This window comes from Anomalospiza imberbis, chromosome 11 (genome assembly GCF_031753505.1).
Source record: "Anomalospiza imberbis isolate Cuckoo-Finch-1a 21T00152 chromosome 11, ASM3175350v1, whole genome shotgun sequence".
Taxonomy (NCBI): Eukaryota; Metazoa; Chordata; class Aves; order Passeriformes; family Viduidae; genus Anomalospiza; species Anomalospiza imberbis.
The window spans coordinates 9,637,470-9,662,487 of NC_089691.1; the positions used below are offsets into that span (position 1 = coordinate 9,637,470).

The 25,018-nt window shown below is 37.2% G+C and overlaps 1 protein-coding gene across 3 annotated transcripts in view; it reads left to right on the top strand.

Annotated features, from left to right (window-relative positions):
- Positions 1–25,018, top strand: part of CACNA2D3 (calcium voltage-gated channel auxiliary subunit alpha2delta 3) — a 390,394-nt gene that overhangs the window by 223,844 nt on the left and 141,532 nt on the right. For all 3 annotated transcript variants that reach the window (XR_011003009.1, XM_068201787.1, XM_068201786.1), the window contains exon 12: positions 24,350–24,428. Coding sequence is in view for 2 of the 3 variants with exons in the window: in XM_068201787.1 (XP_068057888.1) it covers positions 24,350–24,428 (79 nt within the window). In the remaining variant the exon portion in view is untranslated. The remainder of the gene's footprint in view (positions 1–24,349; positions 24,429–25,018) is intronic.

Sequence of the window (25,018 nt, forward strand, 5' to 3'; positions counted from 1 at the left end):
GGGCAGGTTGAAAGCCTGGCAGAGCTGGGAGTGTTGCATCAGGTGTCCAAGGGTTGGTGCAGGTCCTGTGGGGAGCCCGGGGCTTGCTCTCACAGCTGCTCTGCATTTGTGTTTTTGCTACTGCTGTGCTTTGACCTTGCTAGATTAAAAAGTACTGGAGTATTTCTGTTTGTGTGCAGCTCCTTCTACTCTGCCTGAAGCATAAATCTGCTCTGGCCCTTTTTTGACTGCTAGATTGACTTTTGATTGGAGAAGAAGGCAACTCTATTGGGTAGATGATAGGGGAATAGGTGACTTTCTGTTGACTTCTCCTCAAAACTCATCAATGGGTTCTGATTGAGCCCAAAGGCTTTTAAGAGGGTATTCATGTTAGTTTTCAGTATTTTGCATTTCCTGCAAAGCTTGATTTATTTTTAATTGTTTAGATTTCAAGGATTTATTTATTTTATTAATTTATAGCAGTAATGGGGGAGCCCAGAGCAGACACATCTCTCACTCCTTTGGCATGGAGTGTGGCAATGGGGTTTTCCCTGCCACAGCCACATGCTGCTGCTCTCTCCAGCTGATTTATCACCCCTTCCTCTGCCTTGCCTCAGCCCAGTCTGAGTCCATGTCTGTGAACAGGGTAAACAGAGCAAGCCAGGCTTTTGAGGAGACTGGCAGGCATTTGATAATCAACTCAGAGTAGCCTGTAGTGCTCTCTGCTCAGCACTTTGTGTTCCTTCAGCAGCCTTGAGCACGTTCAGCTGCCAGGATATTGATTGGGTAGTTTCCACTGGCTACTGCAAGTGCTGTGATACTGTAATTTCCAGTTTCTGTTTTTCTGCTGTCATTTAGAAAACTGTGCACAGTCCAGATTGGGATTTTATGGTCTGTTGCCCCCTTGGATGGTTTTTTCTATTTTGATGGAGAAAACCTTTGAAAATGCCTGTAATCTAGAAAGTATATAGTTGGTGCATGGCAATGATGCTATCACAGTAAGTGAAAAATTGATAGGGGTCATTGCTCCCTTAATAATGGATGAAAATAATGCAAACTTGCACGGTGCAGGGGAAAAGCAAATAGCTCAAACTGTATCTAACAGATCAGAAGTTTTCACTGGTATGTTAATGTAGAGCTCAAGTTTTACATTGCATGCTTGACACTTTGAAGGAGGAAGGAGGTGTCTGGCTTAGCACTGATCAGTTGTAGATGGGAAGTCATGTCCTGCAGGAGCTTTGCTCATAAAGGGTGGAGGGATAACTGCGTTTTTCTAGTGGCTCCCTGAAATACATGGACAGGAGCCTGTTTTAAAGGTTTACGTGGTAATAAAATAATAGTAGGAGACTTTTCAAACCCAGTGTTCTTGTGATTGAAAGGAAAGTAGTTTTGGCTAATTTTTTAAGCTGTAAATGGGTCACCAGGTAAATACTGTCACTGAAACAAGCAGTGTTTTGTCACATTGGGAAGGTGGGATGAGGAGTCCAAGGGGGTTTGCAGAGTAACGGGAAGTGTTGTAGGCTGTAAAGGCAGGTAATTTTCAACATTTGTGGGTTTGATTCATGCTGGTATGTACTAAGCCTTTACTCAGCCTTCAAATTATGTTTCCTTTTTTTTTTTTTTTTTTGCATACTTAAAACTGTTCTGTAAATCTACAAAAAAAAAAAAAAAAAAGAGGGAAAAAATGGTGCCTCTTTACCTTTCATGTAACTTTTAAATATTTTGTTTCTAATTTTTTTTATTCATATTACTTACAGGTATTACTTAGATAGTTATTACATATTTACATACATTTTTTGCTTAAAAAGCATTATTCAGAAATTAAGAATCCTTTATAATAGATGTCATTAAAAAAATCATGGCTCACTAATCCAAAATGAGGTGAAGATATATCTTAAGAGATACTGCTACATTGCTGCAGTCAATGGAAGTTTACCCAATGTTCACATATTGATGTCCACTGTAAATTCAATTAATTAGCAAGTAATTTGCAGAGAAATGCAATTACAGTTCATTAATTACTCACAATTATGAAGCATACATTAAATACAAAAACAAGTGCAATTGATTCCGTTTTAACTTTTTTTTTATTTATCTTTTGACATTGTTTCTGTTTTATGTCAGGATGGAGCTGTGATCCTGAAAAGGCTTAAGCATGTGCCTTGCTTTGTGCACTGGTAATATTCTGAATCTTCTGTGAAAAGCATTTTAATTTGTGACCTTGTCTGTTTACTTGTGTTTGAGTTTGCCACTTCCATAAGTAATTACACTAAGTCCTGACAGCTTTTAACCTTACTGTCCTCATGAACTGCCTAAATTTTATTTGAGCTCAGAGTGCCTAGAAATCAAATCTGGCACCACATGGAAGGACAGTGATAGGGGAAATCATTTGAATATTCCACATTACATAATTTTTAGAAATAATATTGTGGCATTAAGAAACCTTTAGGACAAAATTGTGTGTCAGGAGAATGAATATCCCATTAGCTCCCGTATCGCTAGCAGATGGACCTCATGATGAGATGAAGTCTCTGGAAGATGTATCCCCTCAGGATGCAGAGATTGCATCAGAAAGTGATGCAGGACCTGGGATCCTTTTCTGCTTCACCAGCTGCCCAGCATATGGAGTACCTGAACCAGCTTAAGGCCTTTCTCTGCTTGTTCTGTGCAGGGAAAAATAAATCAGAAAGAACACGTGACATTTCTGTCTAACCTTTTGAAAGCAGGTGAAAAACCAGGTACATAGCAGGCATATATAGCTCAGTGGCCTTAAAATGTGCTTGAAAAACTTCCTGAATGAACAGACAAGGAAGGACTGGGTGGAGAATTTGGTTTTGTACAGTGTATGTGTGAAAAGAATTCCAGGAGATTAAATGAAATATTTGTCTGTATCTGTGCCAAATATCAGGACCCAGGTTTATGAATTCTGGTATCAAGACCTTGTCCCACTGTCTCTGAAGCAAGCAGCACTGTTGGTCAATATTTGGAATAATTATTTGATACAATACATGTAGTTGCCAACTAGAAAAGAAGTTTCTACTTTTCAGAAAGCTTCCCAACTTCCATTGTATTTTAATGATCTGTTTCCTGCAAAAAATTCTGTGGATATTTGTCTATTTATTTACCTAAGTTTATTTGGAAGCCTGATAACACAACCTATAGATTTTCAGAGAAATTTCTCATTCAAGTTCCCCTGTGATACATTGTGACTTTAATCTACCTTGTAAAGTCAAATAAAATTTGTCAGGAGAGTTTGTGGTGAGGAACCTTGTTCGTGAAAAGCTTCACACCATTCCCTTTATGTGTTCTACTCCTTGGCTTTACCCAAATGTTGTGTTTTGTGAATTTTGTGGATTGTAAACACTCTATATATGAAATCTGCTCCATGCTTAAAACACAGAGTATTTGAACAAATAAAAGGCATTGAAGATCTTGGCTTAGAAATGAGATCTTGTGAATTCTATTCTTGCCTTGTTTTCAGGGCAACACACTGCTTAGAGCCTTTGAGCTTTTGCATATCTTGGCTTTCTTTTAAATGGAGGGATGAATAAACCCACAAAATTTGCACATTTTTTTGCAGTTCTGTCTGTATAAGTTAATTTTATTTAACTTTTTGGTACCCCAGTTAAATGGGCAACATCTGGGGTGTCTGACCTGTTGCAAATGAAATGTGCATGGAGGTTGTGCCAGTGGACCCAAAGGTTTGCATACGAGTTTTAATATACGTTGGAAATGCATAAATAGTTGGCTGTAGAGTTTGGATTAGTGGCCCATTTGATTCTGAGAGCTCTACAGCTACCAGAGACAAAAATCACCATAAAAAATAACAAAAATAAACCTGACACTGAATGGATAAACCTGAACAAAATGTCTTTGATTGGAGAATTTGGGACAGCTGCCAGGGTGGACTTTGAGATGTTTATAATGGGTTATGTGTTGATTGAGGAGAGGAGCATGAAAGGTGCAGTTTTAGCACCCCCAACCTATGCCAAAGTATGCAAGAAGGTGGGGACTGCTGTTTGGACAGGGGACAGATCAATTAAATCTTTTAGGACAGGATGCTTTAAAATGCATGTTTGTAAGTTAAGACATAACCTAAACATTTTATTCACAGGAGAATCTGAAGTTTTATCCAGCTGGTGAGTTCTTGGTGGGGAATCAGTGTTGGAACAGACTCTCCCAGGTCTTCAGCAATTCATTTATTTTCAACCTCGTAGCTTTTGAATTGGTTGAGCATTTAAAATTCTTTCCCCCCTGCTAATTAGTGACCCTTAAGGAGAAGTGGTGATGCAGCTTTTCTTTCAGTTTCAGATCAGATACAGTTTAAGTTTGATTTGTTCAAACACATTTTTAATCCTTTTAATGAAATAAATCCTGACAAAATGTCATGGTTGAATTGTAATCTTAACTAGAAATTTAGTTTTAACATAATGATTCTCAAACTCGTAAACAAAATCAAAGATTTAAAAGGGTTTATTATTTAAAGAAAGAGATAGACACTGGCAAAGGAAAAACCAAGAGTAGATATATTTCCTCTAGCCCTTAGAGATAAACAATTCACCTGTTCCAATAAGATGAATTTTATCAAACAGTGAAACCTGGACTGAAAATCAGCTGTTACCCATTTTGTAAAGTGGCTCTGGAGTTAGTAAATCGAAGCATTTTGATTAATTAAAATTTTGATCAATGGCTATTTTATATGGAAATAATCTGTGCTTTGCTAGGTGGGAGAAATGGCATGGAATAGCAGTAGTGATTTTAATCCTGAAGAAATATAGTAAAATTTGATATTAAATATTTGACATGAAATGTACATCTGAAAAATTGCTTGCTTTGCTTTATACTGTCAGCATAATTTAAATCCTGGTTTTGGGTTATCTTTTGGAAACTATTTCTTTTTTTGAGACTTGTAATTTTGACTGTGAATTTTATTCCTAAGAGACCTTAGGACATTTGTGTAGTTTTCTATTATGAGAAATATTATTCTGTTGTGATTTTCCTATTTAGAGGTTTGGTTTTTTGTGAAGTTTCGTGTTGTGCCATCCAGGTCAGCACAGCAAGCAGTTAAGCAGATAAATAATTCTACTGAGTACTGAGGGGCAGAAGTATCATGAGTGCCAACAGATAATTACTTCAGTGGAAAAAAAGGGTTTTAGCAAGGTGAGACAATAAAGCAAAAACTGATAAAGGGAATGTCTGTCTTGATAAATGTAAATCCAAGTACAGCAATTGAAATTTTTGGTTGGTAAAATTAGAGCTAATAATTTTAGTAGAATGGACTGGACAGAAACAAAGTTTTAAAGCAATGAGCAGGATGAGATTGAACAGTCTGCTTTGAGATCCTGGAAATAAACATAAGACTGAAGAATGGGTGAAAAGCCAATTGAATTAAGGATTTCTTTTTAAGACTTACAAAGAAAATGCCACATATTCATACAATCAGATGACAAGCTCAATTCTCCTTTATTAGACAGCTTAAAGGCTAAAGTAGCCTTATAAAATTCAATGGAAATAAAATTTACCAGATAAATTATTATTGCTGAAAAAAATTTCAGTAAGAATGTAACATGAATCCATGGCTGCTTGCTTAAAATAGCTGTCAAAACAATAGAACACAAAATAATGTGAATTTTTTAATAGCAAATTCACTTATAGGTTCACTGGCTAGTACGGATTACCGGTATGTAGGCATAGGTCTGACTAAAATTCAAACGCTGAAGTACTTTTCTCTTTTGCTATTTTCATTTGCTTAAATTCCTTCAAGTGGAACTGTATCTTTTAATTGTCCTGTGAAGAATGTTGGCATCTTATTTTTAAAATAATGGTTATTTTAAAAACCCATTAGTTATTATTTTGGTTTTATGTAGCAGGCATGAAAGTGGATCAATGTTATCGTGAAGAAAGCCAGAAATAGCACCAACTGCTTAAAATATATTTCTCTCTTGTAGTGTCACACTGTTTCATACCCACATGCTGCTCTGATAGTCACAGAAATTCCTGGTAGACATAAATTCTGTTTTTTCATATCGTTTTTGTTTCTGTGATGTTCAGTAATAATGTGTATTCATATAAAAAGACAGCTCCAAATAGGAAATTTGCTCTTCATTTACTGAGTTACTGTGAATAGGATATTAGAGCTGTGCAGATACTTTCTGTACATAACCAGCAGGAAAAAAACCAGATTTTAGGCCTTTGAATCCCAGATCCCTGCATTATTCTTTAATGTCTGGGTGTCAGCTTTCTGAGGGGTGTAAAATTCAACCAGTATCTCCTGAGGCAAAATGTCAGTGAATTCACCTATCCAATTATTGAGCCTTCTATAAATTTGTTATTACATTTTTATTATGTAGGTAATAGTAAAATGCCTTGGGCATCCTTGCATAAAATAGCTAAACCAATATTAAGTTGCCAGCAGAACAGCAAACCCTTTTCCTGTCTCTGTGAGTTTGAGGGACTTGCTTTGCTCAAAGTCTCCATAATAAGATGGCTCTTCTATTATGTTTTTATGAAGGTCATTGGTTCTGGACAATTTCAGGCAGATGGTGGAACAAGAGTTTCTAATGTAAAATACTCTATTGCAAACCTTTTTTGAATTAAGGTCAGGGTAGCTTCAACACTTTTACAAGTGAAGTAATCCTGATGAGACTCTAAAATAGACATTGTTCATATTATAGGGATTGAAAGAATCAACCTTCATTTTGAAGTTGGTATAGAAATTATGTTCTGTGTTGTCCTGTATTGAACTGAGTCAAGATACTTTTATGTGTGGAATATGTTGCCATAACCTGATTTTGAGAAAATGAGTGCTAGTAGAAAGGGTAATATCTGAAACAAATGGTTGCAGTTCCCTGGCTAGCTGCCCATGCAGAAAGATCTTGTTGCAGAGGGCACTTGGGGGTGTGGGGACATCTCCCGTGTTGCTGCTGTGTGTGACAAACACAGGAATACACTGCAGAGAAAGGGAAGACATCCTTTTCAGTGCATAAGCTGACTTCTTCCTCGGGGTGCACTGGCATCATGTGAGTTTTCTCCTGATTCAACATCAGCCAGCAAACTGTCAGCCTTGTCCTAATCTCCCTCTGACAGTGGCCCAGATAATCAATAGCACTGGCTGGCTGGGGAGAGAGCTGACTCGACTGACTGAGGCTAATGGCTCCATGTGCCCAATCACAACAAATAAAGGAAAGCACTTTAGTAGTCCATGTGCAGCTCTCCTGCAGTACTAACATTTTTGGGATGTTTAGAGACCTCTTGTACATCTCTTGTCTAAGGAATGCATTGAATTTTGTTTTACACTTGTATAATTAATCTATTTCTAGTGGTGCTTTCAGAAAAATGTTACTTGAGTAAATTTGCTGTTATGAGAAATTATACAATTCTAGCAACATACCTCATCTTAGAAAATGTCTGACAGTGAACAACTACACTGAAAGATGATGTTAAGAGTTAGGAACAGGAACATTGTAGGAGAAGGCACTTGGCAGTAAAAACTTCAATAGCTTTCCAGGAAAAATGGTTTTGGAAAGGGCATGCAGATTGGTGTGTGGCTTGTATTTGCAGTTAGTATTACCTGAATATGGTGGGTGCTTCATGTCCACTCTAAACTGCATCATTAGGGCCATTGGGTTGATCTGAAAATGAAATTAGGAGTGTCAAGGTAGGCAGCTATAAACTGAGGGATGAGAGTGTCTGTGTGCTGTCTCAAATGAATGCACTGTTATTTGAAACTTGTAATTATTCTTCTGTGAGATTCCTGTACTTGAGTGAGCTTTATACGTGTACTGGTTCAGTAAAACACTGGACCTCTCTGTCATTTATTGGATTTCAGCATGGTGGAGCTTAAGAAGATGTGAATTTTTATAAAAGTGGATAGTCTTCAAGTAAACATTTTTCTAGTTTGAATAAATAAATAAAAATTAGCTGTCCAGAAAGCTCTGAGAAAACAAATTCAGATTTCAGTGACTGTAATGGTAACATAATTGTGTGTGCTTCACTTCAACAGTGTGACTGACATCAGAGTAAATGTTAGAAGGACTAAGTAATAAAGGGGCTTTTCTGTCCCCAGCCTCATCTTCATTACTCCTTCTTCCAGGGAACATATGAGGGATTTAACAGTATATGTTCTATCTTTGTAGCACAGAGAGCACCACAGCCTAAGCATGGCAATATTGAGAAGTGTCTATTAATAAGAATTTAGATGAGTTTTTTTGGAATCCTTCTGGAATCCTTCACATGCAGGTATCCTTATCCTCATGCCTTCCAAGGAGATGAAACTGATAAAATCAGAATTTTTACTCTGAATTAAGTTGCCATGTATGGGTTTATTTGAGAATAGCTGTTGTTTTCAGTTCTGATATCTTTATTTCAGATCAGTGTTTAAATATAGCAGTCCTTAAATGCTGTGTGTGATGTGACAGGGAACAGTGCAGACACCAAATGTTTTTCCCGTGGAGGGAAAGACAGTGGCCAACCCAAAGGAATTGTGGAGTTGGACACAAGAACAGGAAGGGGATGATGGACAGATTGGCAAGCGATTTTAGTGGAGCTGCATTTGTTTTCTTGCTCTGGCATCAGCCAGAGTTCCTGGAGTTTCATTGCCCCCAGCTGGCCATTCCTTTTCCTCTGGTACCCACCTGCATTTCTTGTCTCTCTGGGCTAGGGTGAAGATCCATCCTGGGGGTTCCACCCTCCCTCTGTGCCAGCTGTCCCTACTGCTGGACCCTTAGGTTCAGCTGGGCAGAGATTTAATTCCATGTGTTCAATTTTGTCTGGCTTAATTAACCTAATTCTACCTTTGATTGAATAACCCCTTTTTCTCTTGACTGTCTCATTAAAAGGTTGAATAAAATCTCTGTCTTAATTTGTTGCACACTATTTTTCCCTTTCCTGAGGCACACTTTTTAGAGAAAGCTTGCATGTCCACATGTTCTGTTCTCTCTTCTGTGTTTTCATGTTTGCTTGTTGCTCTCATTTTATATGAAGTCATCTGTAGCTATATATATGATGTCATATATATAATTTAGAGAATAATGTATAATTTTAGGCTCATATCTTGACTTCATAATATTTTCTGTTGCAGCATTTTTTTTATGTCTCAGTTGGGCACTGTGTCCCTGTGTTACCTCATATTGCATGAATGATGTTTATTCTTTTCATCACATTAAGAGTTCTTGATGTCTCATTTTCAGTGCAGTTTGCAATTTTTAAAACTCTGCCCTTTTACAGTTTTCAGAAGTACTGTCTTCCTTCTGCAGTAAGCTATTTTATTCTTTAATCCTGGCTATGTCATGTTTTCCAACTTTCATTCTTTCTCTTTTCTTCTTGGCACTAGGGCATTACTCTGTTCTTTTTCTCTTTACATCCCCGCTCCAAGAGTCTCTTACTTTTTCTGCAGCCTTAACCAACTGCATTAAAAAGTTACAGAATGATTAGAGGAATTTTAGATATTCAAAATGACTCAATGTGTTACAAATGTTTTAGAATTTGGAATTGCTGATTTGATTTTAGAACTTGTAATGAGCATTTGATGGAGGCAGTTAAATGTCAGAAAAGGGGGCTTTTTGAATAGATTCAGTTTTATTCTCCAGAAAATATTGCTCGAAGGAAAAATAAATACAGGGATGTAGCATGCCAGGAAGATTTTTAAGAAATCAGTTGCTCAGTGTCAAAAATCTTCCTGCAAAATGAATTATTTTTATCCTTTAAATTTGGAGTTCCCTGTTTTTCACCACTAGTCTAATTTTCCTGTGTTTCCTAATGTCAAATGTAAGTTCAATGTAATTGTGCTGGTGCTCAATGTCCTCATTTTGGTTCTCAGTTCTCCTTCCTCCCATGTTTCTCTAAAAGAAGGGAGAGGAAGCCCTTTGTTTAGGCTACATGTTTTAAGAACGAAGAGTGTTTATAGAGTATTCATCTGTTTTTTCTTCTCCATGATACATATGGTGACATCACTGCATACTTTTAGACAGTTTGGACAATGCAAAACCAGCAGTGCAAATGGAGAGAGCAAACAGAGCATGTTTTTATAATTAACTGCAGGACTTAGAGCATAGCTTTGAGTCATGTTAGAGAAAAAAAGCTTAGTTAGTTCTGAGCTCAGAGGATGCACCTCTCTAAACTGTCTTTCATATTTAATGTCCACAGTAATTCAGGTCTTCATTCTTTGTTCTCTCTAGTATCAGATTTAAAAAAGCCAAAGTATTTCTTTACAAACACCTCAACTGCTGTTGTGGATGTTTAGCAAGCAAATATTGGAACATGGATAAATTCAAATTGACAGGTGAAACCCCTCAAGGTTTTGTTATCATTCTAAAAGGGTTAACCACAGTACCTGGAGTCACTCACAGGTAAAATCCTTAAATGAGTTGTTCAGGATGCAGTCAGAGAAGAATGATGAAGCAAACCTGATTTTTTTTTATTTAACTAAGATGACCATTATGTTACAATATCTGTAGCCTTATGTAAAATGCATTTTACTGTTGGATGGCATTCTCAGTTTCAGTGCTTCTAAAATTACCTAGGATAGCTAATGGTAAGTAAAAAAGCCCAGCTCTTGTGTACATGCAGGTTTCCTCCTTTATCACAGCCCTTTCTAACTGTCTCGGGCCCTGCCGTCCACACCAAGTCCAGCTAAAGCTTTTTCCATTTCTCCTGTACACAGGTAGAGCTGAATAACCGCCTCCTTTACCTTGCATTCATGTCAAGTATTTATTTCCATTTCTTTTAGGTACATCCAGCAAGTGTTTGATATTTGCTTTTATTGCAGTAGTTTACCATTTTTGACCCACAATCAATTTTTTTCAGAAATCTAGATCTATTTCTGGTGCTCCACTAAGTTATTCCTCATCTTTCATTCATGAATTAGAACTTTCCTACCCAATGATATACATTTTGACACAAATTTAATCCTGTTAATTTCAGACTATTTTGAATTCTCACAGAATCACTAGATTGGAAGAAACCTTCACGATCATAGAGTCCAACCCATGCCCTAACACCTCAACTAAACCATGGCATCCAGTGCCACATGCAGTCTTTTTTAAACACATCCAGGGATGGTGACTCCACCACCTCCCCAGGCAGACCATTCCAGCACTTTATTACTCTTTCTGTAGAAACCTTTTTCCTAATATCCAACTTATATTTCCCTTGGCACAGCATAAGACTGTGTCCTCTGGTTCTGTCAGTGCTGCCCGGAGAAAGAGCCCAACCCCACCTGAGCACAGCCACCTTTCAGGAAGTTGTAGAGTGATAAGGTCTCCTCTGAGTCTCCTTTTCTCCAGGCTGAACACCCCCAGCTCCCTCAGTTGTTCCTCACAGGGTTTGTGTTCCAAGCCCCTCTCCAGCCTCTTTGTATCCTCTGGATGTGCTCGAGCGTCTCAATGTCCTTCCCAAACTGAGGGCCCAGAACTGGACACAGCACTCGGGTGCAGCCTCACCAGTTCCGAGTACAGGGGCAGAATCACCTCCCTGCTCCTGCTGGCCACACTACTCCTGATAGAGGCCAGGTGCCATTGGCCTTCTAATTCTATATTCCAAGGGACATGGAATGACTTCCAGCTTCGTGTCATTTGACACATTTTAAGGGTTCTCTTCATCTAAATCCTCAATCAAATTATTGAATTGCATTTGGTACTGGCCAGATCTCTCCTTGCTTTTCCAAATTCTCTTCCTAACATGACAATAATAAATCCACTTTGAGAGCACATCTGTCTGAGAAGTGCATTCACCTTATGTTCATTTCATTAGGCTTGGAGTCCTTAGAGGGAAACAGCATCACTGAGCATGTTAATAAAGCTGTGCCTTATTTTTGTCAGGCCCAGTTGGAAGCTCTCATGGATGGTATGTTGCCCATGAGTCCCGGATTTGTGAGGATGGCCATCTCTAAAAATATTTAGAGAATTTAATCAGGATATCTTTCTCCTCCTCTTTTTACCTGTGTAGTACAAAAGACACTTGTTATAAAAGGAAATAAAATTGGTTAAACACAATCACTCTTAGATTCATGTTGGCTGTTTCTTTCCAAATTATTGTGTTGTATATGATTGTGAATTAATTGTTTAATCATTTTTGTTACAGTCTTTTTGGGTAGTAAAATCTAGGAAGTGATTCTACAAATTTTTTTCCTTGGTTTTGAAAATATTTAAAAATTATTTTCCCTTTTCTTCTCCTTGGCATGTCCTTTGCTACTCACAGATCTTAAAATATATTCACTAATATTTTAAAGATTACTTGATTAATTTTTCCAACAATGCATGGGAAATTTTATCAGGATTCATTGATTGAAACACATATTACTTACCTACCATTTTTTCCAAATATGACTTCAGCTCCTAATCCCATAGCTAAAAATGCTTGTGTCATAGTAACTACTCATATTAAACTGTCTGATGAAGGCTGAAATATATAAACATTTGACTAATTGAACTTTTTCTACAGTTGGGTTCTGTACAATTCTGGTTAGAATGTGCTTGCACACACATTTTGTCATGGCTTGGGCCTCACATGTACTTGCTGAACAAAGCACATGTTTTTGACTGTAAAAATTTGAATTTAGATTATGGTCCTAGATCCAAGGTGTCCGCTGGCCAAGTATTCCTGATTAGTAAAGAGAAATTTTGCATTGGCCCCTATTATTCCAAGGTATGTGTTCAACTGGCACAGTGCTGTTCAGGTCAGTCATGGTTTGTAGCATTTAAAAACGTGGCCTATGAATCACAGCATCCTAGAGTATTTCAGAATACAATAAACTCCTACAGAACAGATTTCTTACACTATTTAGTCATTTAAAGATGATACCTGGTATCCTCAGTTTCATATGGAAGTGAGTTGGCAGCCTGTGTAGGTTAAGGCAAAAAAAATGTAATAGTCTCTTTTTGATTCCACAAGTCTGTGTGAATTCTCTACAAGTATAATTTTCTATTCTGCTCCCACAAAGATCATGCTTATTGTCATACTGCACATGTTTTGAGAGCAGGAGGAGGAGTTAAACTTTCTGTATTTTTCTCAGGTAGGATTGTTTTGAAAATCAGCTGTTCTTTCTGTCATATGAATTCTGCTCTTTAATGTGATTCCTCTGAATGTACCTGTTTTGCAGAAGAAAATCAGATTTTTTTTCTGAGATCAGAAAAATTGGAAGAAATAAATCATAAGGTCGAAAGACTATGCACTTGCCTTTAGCCTGTAAATGATGCTGCAAATTCTGGTGACCTGGTTAAATTCAAGGGTTAAACAAAATGCTGTACACTGTTTCTGTCTTTAGGCATTTGTTCTGTATCCATGGACTTATTTTAATGTAAATAGTCACCTCAACAGCTGTGTCCCCTTAAGCACATTTTATTTAGCAGCTGGATTATACACGTCACTTGGCAGCCATGGATTTTCAATTTTTCCCCGTGCCAAGGGGGCAGCTGGAATAATTTGAGTGCTCATTAATTTGGGAGAAATATGAGCTGCAAGTCAGACAACATGAGTCTTCTGTATGGTGTTGTACAAGGATAAGCGGATCAGGGTAGAAGCAATTTGCCCTGTCCCAAGGGGGTCTTCGTTTTTTAATAAGCTGGTTATGAAAATTCTATTTCTTTGCAGTTTAAAGAGTCTAATTAGAGCCTGTAATTTCTCTCGTATAGCTGGAGTGGATGAAGGTTAACGTTAGGCCTCCAGAGTCTTTTCACATTCATTTACAGACTTAAATCAGGTAATAATTTGTAGCTAATTAGAATGGTGTATTAAATATTTAGTTTGACTTCACTTAACTGTGAGAACACATGGATGCTGTAGGGCTAAAAAATTATAAAGAAGTACATTTAATTTTTAATCAAAGATAAAGGCATAGCAATTTTAATACTGACTGGTGTACTGTGACAGTCTGAGCAGCAATTGCCTTCAGTTGGTTAAAATGTCAAGATAAAGGAATTTCATGTCTATTTTATGTTCCTGCTGTAGCATTTTGAAGGTTCAAACAATTCATGGGTGTATGTACATATTGTCTGAAGGATTAAATATTTTTTGGCATAGCAGACAGTTTTTATGTAAAATCTCATTTATTTTTCTATCCACTAACTCAGCATTTTCAGAAAGATTTTCTTAAAGAAGTTGTAGTGTGTCTACTCACAGGAAGTCCAACAATAAGCACACTTTCCTACCAGGGTTTGCCAAACAGTGGGTGTGCTGTTCCTTCAGAGCAGCATCTGTGTTTACAGCTTCTTCTGCTTTGGCTGATTTTGTATTTCAATGAACCAGTAAAGTAATCCTAAAATTCTCTGCACAAACTTTTTCCTGTTCTTGAATGTCTTCAGTCTTACTCTCAGGCACATGGTGTGATTGCTGGGGCTGTCCTGGGCAGGCCCAGGACTTGGGCTCTGATAATCCTTGTGGCTCCCTTCCAACTCACATTCTATGATTCTGTTACATCTACAATTCACAAAATTCTTTGCATTCTCTGAGTAGACCTCATACACTTTTCTGTGCTACCTTGTGAAAATCTTCCTATTGAAGTTGAATTCTTAGAACCTGAACCTTTTGCTGCTGAAGTCAGTATAAAACCTGTCATAAAATTCAGCTGTACAGAACCAAACGTAGGCTTACAAAGTAGAGACCAGAACCACATTGACTTTTACCTAAAACAGTTGGTTCAAAGCACAGGCCAGGGGGATTTATGTCTCCTTGTTGTGAAGGAAAGCTTGATCAATTCAAGCCCGCTTGAACAAAGACAGATATCCTGAGCCATGAAATACAGAACCTCACTTCAAACCAATTCTGTAAAACTTCTGCAAATGGATCATATTTTATTAAACTGGACATTTAATAATGCCTCTTGGTCAGAGCAGAGTGGCAATGGATTGAATTTTTCTGGCTTTATTTTAATGATTTTTTTAAATGTGAAATTTGTTCTACAAAGCAATTTTGTTGATTAAATATAGAGCATCCAAATATTGCTACACACCTGCGTGATACAAACTGACATTGCAGAGATGTTGCTGTGATGTACCAGAGACCCAGAAGCACCTTACACCTTTTATAATTACCCTTCTACAGTCTAGCAAACAAAAATTACATTCTGTTAACTTTTATCTGTTGAAATTTTTAATGCCTTTTTACCATTTTGGAGGACTCATACTTATTTCCAGTGGGAGTTGTGTGTGCTAATTCCCGTGACTGTGAGTACCTTGGCACTATTGCCTGTTTGCTTGTGTGTTAATGGCATTTTAGTTTAGACTAGATCCTCAGCTGCTCATCTTCCCAAGATTTCCCACAGTTTCAGTGAGCTGATTTCTTTTCCCATAAACTGAGTGCAGCTCCCCCTTTTCTTGTCTCATGGGTCACTTTTAACCTCACTGACTGGTCTGGATAGCAGTAAAATCCCTTGTTCATTTGTGAACAAATCTGTGGGTCTAAAACTGGAGTACCAAAAGTGGTGAAATAGTTCAAACTGAAAAGGGAAGGATCTTGATAAAGTGAAGAGGTGACCAAATAACTGAGACAAAAAAAGAAGAAATGTGCTGTATATTTGACAGAGGAAAAAAAAAAAAGACAAAAGGTGTCTGTAACCTCAAAATAGTCAAGTCTTTCTGACTGTCAGCTTGTTCAGGCCTCAGATTCTTGGCTCACGATCTGTAGCTTTAATCTCAAGTTTCCTCTCCAGCATTTTTTGGATGCTAGAAACTCCATTACAGATTGGTAGAAAATCAGTGATAAAACTTCTAAATATCACCTTATTTTCTTACACTGCTTTCCCAGTTGCCAATTTTTATAAAATGGTTTATGACTGCAATAATCCCCTCAACATCAGCTGTTATGGGAGATAATAGCCGGTTGTCAGAGCATTAACCACCCTTGACTTCACTTTGGGCCATTATGTAACAAAAGAATGAACTGGTGGTAAAGTTGCCAGGTGTATTAAATTATATGATGAATTATAGAGACTCTGTAGTGGGGATTAGTGTCCAAAAGAGACTAGTGGAGATTGCCAAACCCATTATCTGATAGGACTGCAGGCTGGACAAAATCCCAAGGGTGAAAGGCCAGTGCTTTATCCATTATGTCATCCTCTAATCTGTGTCTGCACCATGCACAGTGAATGAGTTACCATTGTTCTGTCTTACATCCTGGAACTGTGTAATAGCAGAAGTGGGGACGTTGGCAGTATTTGGTTACTTAGAATTTAGTCTGATTTTCATCTTTCTCATGGATTCCTGCAAAAAATTTAGTTGATATGCAAGGAAGTTGAGTAGAGTAGTAGCAGGAATTGTGTGAGCCTGCTTTTTCCACAAGAGCTTCAGTTAGGTCCAAGAAAGTTGGTTATGTCATGGCTTCTGCTCTAATCCCTTCCCCTTCTCTCCATCCAGACAAATTAATTTGTTTAGGCTGCTATTTTGCATTTAAGGAAGAAAATGTATGTTCTACATTTCAGCAAATCCTCCAGGATTTTGAAGAATGTCAATATTAGTTATAGTTGAATTATGCTTGAGTAGTTCATTTAGGCTTGACTTGTTAATGGTTTGTAATGACTGACCTGGAATCTTGCAAATCAGGAATGGAATCAAAAATTTCTTTTGCTTTTCAGATGATAGCATAGAATTTGTTCCTAGCTCAAATAAATCTATTTCATTTTACTTTGAAATAGTAACATTGTTATGATAGGAAACTGATGTCAGGTAACATTTGAAAGTTTAAAAAAGTGAGTTAAATTTTCTTCTCCCTCCTATACCCCATGTAATTGAAGTCATTGTATCATGGTTGGATGTACCACTTCAATTATATAAAAAGCAGAATAAATAAAAAATTTTAACTCTCAGGAAAATATTTCATAAATAGTTCTTCAGGAATAATTTGTAGTACTTACACAATATTTGAAGGGGATGTTTAAAAATTTTATTCACACTCTCCATATAGATGAAATATTTATAACACAACCCCATAGGGCTCAAAATAATTTGTTACAGTTATAGCTCATGCTGAAAATAGAAGTTACATTAAAGGCAACAAGCTGGTTTGGGGAAATCTCAGGCTTTTGGGGTTTTTTGAAGAGTTGTCTTTGGGATGTCATTTTCTAGACATGGTCTTAGCCAAAAAGTTTAATATTCTCAAAATCTGTGAGAATTGTGTTTGCTGAATGACTTGTTAAACTGGTAAGAAGAATTTAGTACATTCAAGCTACACATTGTTGTAGCACACTTATTACTTTATTGGCTGCCTATTTGACATCATTAACATGAGCTGCACACTAGGCAGGAAAGAGAGCTAGAAAAGATTGGATGCTTATTAGACCTATTTTGTGAAAGTTTTTTGTTTTGCTTTTAAATACTGTCTCCTAAATGGTTATTTAATAGCATTTAACCTATTTGCTTTGCCACATCTTTGCATATTATTTATTGTTAAGCTCCTGCTGTGCTGTTTGTGCCACCTATGAAGGAACTGATCTTATTCAGTGCTGTGTGACCAATAATCAAGGATGTGTAAAATTACTAAAACTTGTGTCCCATGTAAAAATCCTGTCTTGGTTTTTTCACAGCTATGTCAATCATCAAACTCTTTCAGGGAAACAATAAGCCCTGTGCTAATAAGCCTTGAGCTGGTCCCTTTCTCATCACCTCCTCTGTCCTTGCACAGTATAAAACAGCATAATCCCATCTCTCCCTGCTAGCAGTATTTCTTATGTATTGGGTGAATTTTCACAGTAGGAAATTATTCTTTGTAAATCCTCATCTGTATTATAATTTTCTGTAAATCAGCAAAGTGTGTCAGCACATTTTCCTGGCTAGAAGAAATTTCCTCACTTGATGTCTCATGTAAAACAAATGGCTTGTTTGAGTTTTCCAAAAGTAACTCCCAGCAGCCTTAGACCCAGAGAGCAGATCCAGAAATGCTCCTCACAGGTGAGTGGGACACAGTGCTGCTTTCCCCTGACCCCAAGGGATTAACTGCAGCACCCTTTTCTCCTGCACAAATTTTCTGAGGTAGGTCTAGGCTAAGAGCTGTTGTGGATGCTTGGGCAAGCACTCTTGATGATTGTTTTTCTTGCAGTCTTTGCTTACAACATCTTGATTTCCAGTGACATAGACATTTCGATTATTTAGGATTTTTTTTTGCTAACTGCCTCATCAGTTTTTAGGGTACAATGTATGGAGTTTCAATATTACTGTAATACAAAACATTATCATAAAATTGTCTGGGTACAGTGTGCAATTGCAGGAAGGAAAAAACATGAGGAAATGTATAAATGTAAACTTTCCCAGAAGAGGTATTTTGAATACTGCAGGAGGAAAATTAACAATGAAGAACCTTTTACTGAGTAACTTAACATTTCAGGATTCAATTTCATGAGGTAATGTCTTCAATTTCATGGCTTCCTTGCTCTGAGTGCACTGCAAGTTGAGGCTTTCAGCACCTCACAGGGCAAAGGTCTCTAATAGGAAAGATGATGTTGAAGTAGTGCTGTCTTACATTGCATCACAGGGCTTTGCACCCCTCCTCAATAGAATTTTGTGTGCTCATTTAGGTCATAGTCTTCATGGAATTTCCTATTAACTTATCAATGCAAATAGTTGTTTTTGGTTTTTTTACTACTTCATAATAAAAAAATGAAGCAAAGTTAAAAAAGGCAATGGAAACATGTAGAGATAAATTGAAGGTTCAAGAGTCACTTTTTATTTCCATTTCTCTTTTTCCATCCCTGTTCATGGCCCTGTATGTTATGCCCTCTGCAACAACCAGATGCACTGAATACACTTGGAATTCATGTTTATTTTTTGATTGATTTGTGTGTGTATCAGTTAAAGTTAGTACCTATAATACATCTCACCTTGATACATTTTAAAAGTTTAACATTTTTCCCTTTTCAGATTTGGAAAGGTTTCTTGGGCAAAGACCTGGGGCCTGTTCATATTTTTTTTTGTTGTGATTCTTACTGATTATGATGAGTGAATCCAGTATGAGTCTCAAAATCCTTTATGGCTGCATCCAGGCTATTCCTCGCAGGAAAATGTGGGGTTGTGCCATCTGCTTAACACAGGCACCAAGAGAAGCATCAATTCCCCTTTTTCCCACTGGTGTCTTCTGAAGTGAGGTGTACAAAAGGATTCTGGAGAGAGAGGACTAGGAGGATGAGATTATGTGAAGAGTGATATTGAAGACTAATGTGGAAGTGGTGGCAAGTCCAGTGTAATGTTGGGTGGGAAGGGAAGCATGAGATACCTATGAAAAGCTACCTTGAGAGCCCTTGTAACAGTTAAATAAAATCTTTTTGTGAGGCTGCTTAGGAGTTCAGACAATCACTTGGTCTCACGTTGATCCATTGTTCCCAGTCAGTCCATTTGCTCCTCAATGCAGAGAATAGCTGAGGTGTTCCTGGACCACCACAGATTATCACTATGGGAACTTGAATTTTGTCCCTATATCCCACTTAAATTCCATAGCTCTTGCCACAGGATTATTTTTATTTCTTGCTGAGCCAGAAAGGAAAGGCTGTTTTGCTGAAGGTGTCCATGAAGCAGTTTGCAGCTGCAAACAGAGGTCTGCACTGTCAGCCTCAAGCAGAAGTCCCGTTTCCCCTCCCACACAGTATTTTAAGTTTCTGGAAATACTGTTTTAGCAGCTGTTTGGCACAAAGATATGAATTCACAGTTTCATTGTGTAGAATTTTGCAGATTGACTTGTCTTGCTTAACAGGGATGAGAGAAGGTCCCTATTCTCTTCCCTACACTGCTGGTTTAATGAAGTTTCAGAGGTGAGGACAGTTCAGGGACTGTGGATTAGCCCACACATAATGGATGAAGCTGTTCAGTGGATATTTAAGTGGAGTGCTTAGCACTGAAATAGCTGTCATTTAAATCATCATTCTTAGCTTTCCTCACCAATGGGTGAGTGGATACATCTCTGAGATTTTAGACAAACCTTCTGTCCAGAGTTTAAAGGTTCAAACTTCAGAATATTCTCTGGCAATAAAAGCAAGAAATTTGCTAACAAAGCTCTCTTATTCTTCAGAATTTGAGGGGCTGCAACAAAGAGTAGAGACGAACCCCTTATTTAGTCCAAACCATGATCTTTGCCTAGGTAAGGCAACAAGAATGGAAAACCAGAGAGAAAGCAAGATAAAAATACCAATAATTTATGAAGTTATATATCTGCTTTTGATTCAGGCGTCTTAGTGCAAGATTTGTGGTCAGTTGTGTCTGAACTACTGAGCTTGGAGGTTCAATGCCTTACTGTTGGTTAATTCTGCTGTGTAGATAGGGGTAGTTGCCAATGCAGTTTATGACAACTGCTGGCATGTTGTGCTTCTCACTAGTTTACTATGGACTACTGGTCCTGGTGTGCACACAAGGTGGCCATCATAAAATGCATTGTAGAAATTAGTTGGTTGCACAATATAAATTTGATTCCACAGTTTGGAACCATTTTAGCATTTGCAGCAATCTTGTAGTGGGAAGAGAAGCTGAATGGAGTCTCTTTCCAGGGAGTGACCCTTCCAGGTCAGGAATGAGACATAATAAGAAGGTAACATATGGGAGGTTTCCACAGCTGCTGTTTTAAATATAATTAAAATACATCAATCTCAAAAGGTATTCTTTGCCATTCAACACTTGCTTCAGAAAAATATGAAGTGAGAAAGTCACAAGCTCTAATAAAGTTTCTAGTTCCTTTGTCCTTTCAGTTTCTTTCAGCTCTCACTCCATATTCTGTGAACATTAGCTCAAAAATAGCAGTCTACAGCACCTACTGTGTAGAAACAGCAAGTGTAATTGAAAAGGGTAAAGGTTAAAGTTTTTGCTCTTGGAGTAATCTTTGCTTTGTGTTCAGTGAATCTGACATCTACAATTTTCAGTTTTGTAGATAGGATATAGAAATTCAAGACTAGTGCATCTGCCTGAGAATATTTTCTTTCTCCAAACTTAATAGTTAATGATAAGCCTTAATATAGTTGATATAATACTTTGCAGGTCAGACACAGAAAATATTTTGATTCAGGTATCTCTTTCAAGAATCTTGCAAAGCTTTCAAAATTATCCAGAACTGCAGGGCTCTCTTTCTGCAATGTTCTTATGCCAGAGAAGTACTTACACCCTCTGAGGCCGATTCCTTCCCTGATGGAAAAGTGGTCTCTTGATTCAGTCACAGCACTTGGATATTCAAAGGTGTTTTTCTCATTTGTCTCATACTCAGCCAGAGCATATGTAGACTATGTAAATGTTGTTACTGGATCTTCTGGGATGTGTCCATACCAACTTTGAATTTACTCAGTCTCCCTTGACTCAACGTGCTCTCCATATGGATTCAAAGGAAGTTTTACTGTCCTCACATTATGCTGTACCATAAGATACCAACATAGGTGCATCAGTCTGTGTCTACACAGTGCACATATCTATAAAGCTAATAGTTTCAATTTTGTTATTTTCTCCAAGGTCCAATACAAACAACAGAATGAGACAGATACACCTCATACTTCCTAATCTATTATTAATTACAGAGATTTTAATCATATGCCTCAGTATACATATTTATATTTACTATACTGTACATATTTACTATACTACTATACATATTTATCAGCAGACTACACAGTATTAGTGCTATATGTGGGTTGTTTGAGTAAAATAAACATTTTCAGCAATCATTTTGCAGTGCAGGACTGATTTGACACACTTTCCATTCAGTTACCTCACATATACAAGAAGAAAATTTGGTGGCCACTACTAACAGCTTTACCTACCAACATATATCTTGCCTTCGATCTGAGATATGGATGGATATTAAATCTGGGCCTTAATGTCCAATCAATGTACAGTGACAATTTCAGTAGTTATTACAATGCTGTGTGTCCTGTTTTGCACCATAAATAGCCCATCACTGCACAACTCTCATCCATGGACAGCAATTGAAGTAGTTTGAACTTATCTTGCCAAATTAATGTAGTATTTCTGTAATACTGAGTTAGTTATATTTTTATGTATCTGCAGTAAACAAATCTGTGGCCACAGTAAATTTTTGCCTGTTTATGGGTGTTATACATCCAGAATTATCACATAGAATACCTATCCAGAAGACTAAAACTAGTTTAAAAGGTGTGTAGAACAAAGCTTGTTTTTAAAAATGGGATTTAGAATGTAGAATTATTCATGCAATTTTCAGTTCTAATAATTTATTACCTAAGCCACTGCTATGGTCTCTGAAAGCAGAAAATAATATACCAAATCTGTGTTTTATAAGAATGGGCTGCCCAGGGAGGTGGTGGAATCTCCATCCTTGGAGGTGGACTGGGTGTGGCTCTGGGTGTGGCACTCAGTGCCATGGTCTGATTCACAAGGTGGTGTTGGGTCATAGGCTGGACTCGAGGACCTCAAAGGTCTTTTCCAACCTAGTTAATTCTGGGATGCATCTGCAGTGTATGGTTAATGCTTTTCACTGCAAGCTCACAGTGGATTAAGTTAATGGAGGTGGGTTCAATGACCTGATAAAATGAAACTTTTAGAAGTAGAGGAATAATCAGAATTGTTTTCCATCAGAACTCATCCTGAGGATTTTTCTCACTATTCTGAATGAAGTATGAAACAATATTTGCAATACTTATTAATATGTCTTTAAGGTCAATGTAGAAGGAAAACTTTAAAGTATCAGTGGCTTTAATTTTAACTAAAATACCTTCCTGTGATCCTCTCATGGCTGTTTTCTTACAATACTACCATGAATAATAGTCATTCTATTAATTCATGAGCAATATGGAAAGGGTATTTTAAAATTATAGTGTGACTTGTATTTCACTGTATAAAAGAGTTTTTACTCCATGCTGTTCATGGTACACATCACTTGTATATCGTGTACCATGGAAAGTGTGTAAAGGCAAGTACACAATACCTTGGGACAGGGAGGGAAACAGCACTTCATAAATTTGGATCACTCACCATCTTGCTCTCTGTTTTATAGATTCCTTTATTTTTTCAAGTAATTATAATTAGCAGATTTTTATCATACTTAAAATATTTTCTAGCAAAACCAAGTAAAGTAGATATAGAAAATATGCTTAGCAAAAAATCATTAAAATCCTTGTAACAGTATCCCAGAGATAGCCCATTCCTCAGGATGATCCATCTTACCAGTTTGTTGAAATGTTGTTTTTTGTAGGTTATTTTGCTGCCTGTGCCTGTTATCATGCTTACTGCTCATCTGTTTAGATAAGGCTGGTCTCCTTTTATTAGGAACACAGTCTAGTTTGATTCTTTATAGATTAAAGCAGATCATTAAGTATAAATCTCTGAGTATTCAGTCTCATCATAGGCTATTTTCAAGCATCATTTGCAGGCAGATAAAATGTGACAGTGATTTATGCTGTATTTTGAGACTATAAATCTCACCGTACACTTTCATGTGTCTTTGCAGAACAAAGAATTTCTTTATTAATGCTTTCATAGTAATCAACAAAGTATAAAAGCACCATTCTTTTGTTTAATGCTGTGCTCCTTAGAGTCTTAGAGTTGGATTATGCAGACTGTTGGACTCAAACTGCAACACTACACCATCAGTGTGTAGACTTTTTAAACCATATAAATCACAATTCAGCTCTGTGCATACTTTATGTTTGAGAGGCTGGGGGAAGTTTTGTGACTGGAATCTGGTCTCTAGGCATGATGATAACACAAAGCACTATGTATGCCTAGAAACAGGATGTGGCCAGTAAGAAAATCGATAAAAGGGCAGTGAGAAAATAGGGTGTCACAACTGACAGTAAAGAGGGAGACTCAGAGTCTTTTAAAACTACTTCTGTAGGGGAAAAAAACGATGGGAACTTAGTCTGAAGTTGGTTTATTCTACAAATATTATCATTTGTGAATGGGAAAACATTAGAATTTTTTTTTTTTTTCAAAATTAATTAAATGATATTAAAGTGCTACCTCTGAGTACCTGTTGCTGTGTTGACAATGATATTGTGTCATATGAACCTTGAAAACGGAGGGGAATTAGCTTGCCTGGTGTTGCAGATTCTTTATCTACAGAAGTATTTGCTAGTTAAGTGCCTCTTCCCCTACATAATAATTTTCTGAATTCATAAGTGCAGAACAGATTTGTCTGAAACATACCATTTTGTACTCCAGTGGTTTTAGTTTATTCCTAATTACACATTAAGCATAACTGTAGTTAAAGGTCAGATATTAAACATGTTCAAAAGTTTCAACCATTCTATTACACAGAACAAAAGCCACATTTTGTCAGGAAGACATTACTGGCCAAAATATTTTTTTAACCTACTGTACTTCTTAACCAGAAATACCTTCTTAGAAAGGGTTTGTCCTGTGAATTACACAGCTGTATCAGAAGTTCCACTGGATATGTTTTAAATGCAGTATTAACTGATTTATCTTTTGCATTTTACTTTCAGGTCCGTATTTTTACCTACCTGATTGGAAGAGAAGCTGCATTTGCTGATAACCTGAAGTGGATGGCCTGTGCTAACAAAGGTTGGTTAACGTTCTGTGAAATCCTTGTTTTCAGAACCCCTGAGCTGAGCCTTTCTGCACATCTGACCCTTCTACACATATGGAGTTGCTGGCAACTAATCACAGAGGATGGGTTGTTTTCTTTTTCCCAGAAAATGAAAATACTTAATTATCTTGTACCATACAATTTAAAAAGCAAAACCCCCCCATTTGAAATTTTCTTCCTTCAAATATGTATGATGCTTTTAAACTATGTGGTCTTAAATTTTTGTTCAGAGAACAAACTAATTTCAAAGCATTTGTTCTCTTCTATCTGTTATTACTCAGAGTGAGTTTGGTTTCTAAGAACATTGGGCATAAGTCCTGCTGAGTTAGGCATGGTATGTAAAACACCAGACATCCTGTCCCTTGAGGAACTGACAGTGTAATTGAAAAAAACTGGTTTATATCCTTTAAGGAGAAGAGCATTAAAACATCTAAGATGCTGAGATGCTGCAGTAAAAGGATTGACTAGTAGAAGTAGGAATGAATCAGAAAAAAACTCACCCCAAACCCTAATTAATCTTCAGTTTTTCCTTTTTCTTTCCTCTTGGGAAAAAAAAAAGTTCTTT